Genomic DNA, 2658 nt, shown 5'->3' with positions numbered 1-2658 from the left:
ATTTAACGTCAATACCTGATCCTAATTGTTTTTGAGAGCAGCAGTCCGACTGTGTGTCACAGTTAACTTATAAAACAGGCTGTGAATTGTCATTAAAGAGCAACCTTCCCGTCTGAATTACATCACATACATGACGGTGGAAAAAGGCTGTGAGTTTGGTCTCTGGCTCTCGTTTAGAAAGTCATGGACGAGGCAGAAAGCTTTATGAATGCATCTTTTTATTACATTTATAGAAAATGTGTTTGAATACAAACAGTGCTAATAGAAAGTGATTACCTTGCCCTTTCTCTGATTTTGTCGAAGAATCTCAGTGGACACGACATTTTTACAAAACCCACAAAAAAAACATCCCAGTTAAAGTAGAAAAAAAAGTTCTAAATAAATAATTACATAAGTATTCAACCCCTTTACAGCGATACACACATGTATACTGGTGCAGCCAGTAGTTTGAATACGCATGAGGTGAAATGGTGTTCAATTAAGGCACGGCATTAAAAAGAGCTTTGTGTGGTTTGTGATTATGTTTTTGTTAAGTAAGCAAGTACCTGGGAGCTGATTACAAAAGTGAAGTTTGCAAGCATCACAAATGGTGGCAGTTTCACAAAAGATTTCAAATTACTGATAAATGTGGAAGTCCTACAGACTATATGGGTGACAAGTCCAACAGTCAAAGCTGCACTGCTGTCAACATTCTGAGAGGCAGAGTCCAGACCTCAATGCAGTCCAGAGTTCATTGGAGAAATTGCTGTTCACACATGATCCCCACCTCTTTTCCATCTCATATTATTGTAATTTGTGTTATTACCTAGTTATTGACTGTGATTAATTTTGTTAAACTAATTTTTTCTTAATACAAATATGAAACCAAAAACGTGTTGAACAGAACCTCTGCTTATGCTTCTAAAGGAGTGAATACTTATGCAATCAGATATTTCTGTTTTGTTCTTGCCAAAATATTTCCTAACAGGGGAGATGCATTCTGATTTAATTGAGTAACAATAAAACACATTGATGAAAACTTTCTACAGGCAGCGGTCTGTGTGAGTGTCTCTGTGCAGGCTCGTGTTCATTACAGGAAGCCTGCACTCCAGCTGTGGTCCTGTTTCCTGACCCTCCTCAGTTCCCTGAGCTGGGCTTTGGTCAGAGCGGGGGCTTCAGGCCCCCCCTCCGAGGCCTGTTGTGGTCTCGGGTTGCTGGGTTCCATTTCCTCCTCTGAATCCTCTTCCTCTTTCTCGCTATCCATTTTCTCCTCTGCATGTTTATTTTCCTCCCTGGGACCAAGAGTTCACAAATGGAAACAAATTAAACGTTTACATGACTCTACATATTTTCAGAGATAAACAAGAGTCCACATTTGCCCAAGTACAACATTTTAGAAAGATCCTCGAGTTGCTGAATCATGCCAAGCATGAATTCAAGCTGCGTTTTGTCAACTCATGCTGACATTGGATCCACAGTGCTGAGGTTGGTGAAAAACAAGTCCTCTTTACTCATATTTACACTCAATCAATATTAACATTCTAAAAATACCCAAATAATCATTCAGTGCTTCAGTTGTTATTCATTATTTAGGAATATTTAAGTGGATCTCTGACCTGGTGTCTGTGACGGAGATGAGCAGAGACTGCACAAACATGGAGCAGAGGTAAGAGGTGGGGGGCATGACGTGAGCCGGGGTCTGCAGCAGCTGAAAACAAAGAAAGCTCTCTTTAGTGCACTTAAAAAAAAAAGGTCAAGTTGCAGGACACTGAGTGGACACACTGCGCTGAACTACAGACCTGTTTGATGGCAGCAGAGCTCTGAGGCACAGTGTCAGAGGACAGGCTGCTGCTCATTGCGTCTTCAGTCTCCTGTTGGCGATGTTTCCCCAGCAACAGGTAGAAGGGCGTCATGGCAACACTGTCATCCACCACAAGCTATAAGACAGAAAATGTTGGTATTAAAGCTCACCTATTGTGCTTTATTTTAATATTATTAGCTTCACGTTAGCATGTTGTCTTTGCAGGTGCTTGTTGAGGTTTGACGTTGTGTTTGCAGCAGTGGATAACAGCTTCTGGCCTGGACACAGTTTGCACCTCACCGTCACATTCCTGTCCTTTCTTCGGACGAACTCAAAAATAATGGGCATACCTCCACCCCTCGAAAGTTATCGCTGTTGACTCAGCCATGTTTATGCACTGCATCTGCAAGTCGCGCTAATGTTACGTAAATATAAACCTGCGGCGGAAATCCCTCTTGTCTGTCAAAGGGAGAATCTAGTCATTCTGTATGTTAGTAGGTTAACTGTAGTGTGATTACTGATTTTATAAAAGTAACGAAGTAAAACGTGTCGGCAATGTTATTAACTGTAGTGGGATTACTGAATTATAAAAGCTTTACACTACGCGGTTACCGACAAAAGTAATATTATTACAGCAACGCGTTACACCCAACTCTGCTCATACACCTCTATTTCAGCCCTGTTACTAAAGTGCTGATTCTAGGTCTGGCCCTTTAAATGTAACCGAGCTGCTGTGGCCACACCCTTTGGGAGCTGCTGCTGGCCATGCCCCTTTGGAGCGTCCCGATGCAAGCAGTTAGCTCTGTGAAGAGAAGGCTGTCTACCAGCAGAAACTCAGCTAAACTCTGCCGTGATGAAACGCCATATTAGGTTCCAAA

General features: G+C 41.9%; 1 protein-coding gene across 1 annotated transcript; it reads right to left on the bottom strand.

Annotated features, from left to right (window-relative positions):
• Window positions 1-201: 201 nt before the first annotated feature.
• On the bottom strand, window positions 202-1936 carry LOC104960759 (WD repeat-containing protein 75-like). Its single transcript, XM_010788915.1, has 3 exons — window positions 1779-1936; window positions 1596-1687; window positions 202-1271 (listed from the first exon to the last, which is right to left on the bottom strand). Exons 1-3 carry the CDS (start codon window positions 1890-1892, stop codon window positions 1070-1072), a joined length of 408 nt encoding a protein of 135 aa, XP_010787217.1. The 5' UTR covers window positions 1893-1936; the 3' UTR covers window positions 202-1069.
• Window positions 1937-2658: the final 722 nt, after the last annotated feature.

Source organism: Notothenia coriiceps, unplaced genomic scaffold (genome assembly GCF_000735185.1).
Source record: "Notothenia coriiceps isolate Sejong01 unplaced genomic scaffold, NC01 NC01_scaffold00032361, whole genome shotgun sequence".
In the NCBI taxonomy this organism is placed as follows: Eukaryota; Metazoa; Chordata; class Actinopteri; order Perciformes; family Nototheniidae; genus Notothenia; species Notothenia coriiceps.
Note: the sequence above shows the minus strand (reverse complement) of the source record. Positions and strands in the feature narration are given on the sequence as shown.

Coding starts and splice junctions, on each gene's coding strand:
- LOC104960759 (XM_010788915.1), bottom strand. CDS start 1,892: ATGACGCCCTTCTACCTGTTGCTGGGGAAACATCGCCAACAGGAGACT. Junction 1,688..1,778: donor GCTCTGCTGCCATCAAACAG/GTCTGTAGTTCA, acceptor CTTTGTTTTCAG/CTGCTGCAGACCCCGGCTCA. Junction 1,272..1,595: donor ATCTCCGTCACAGACACCAG/GTCAGAGATCCA, acceptor TCTTGGTCCCAG/GGAGGAAAATAAACATGCAG.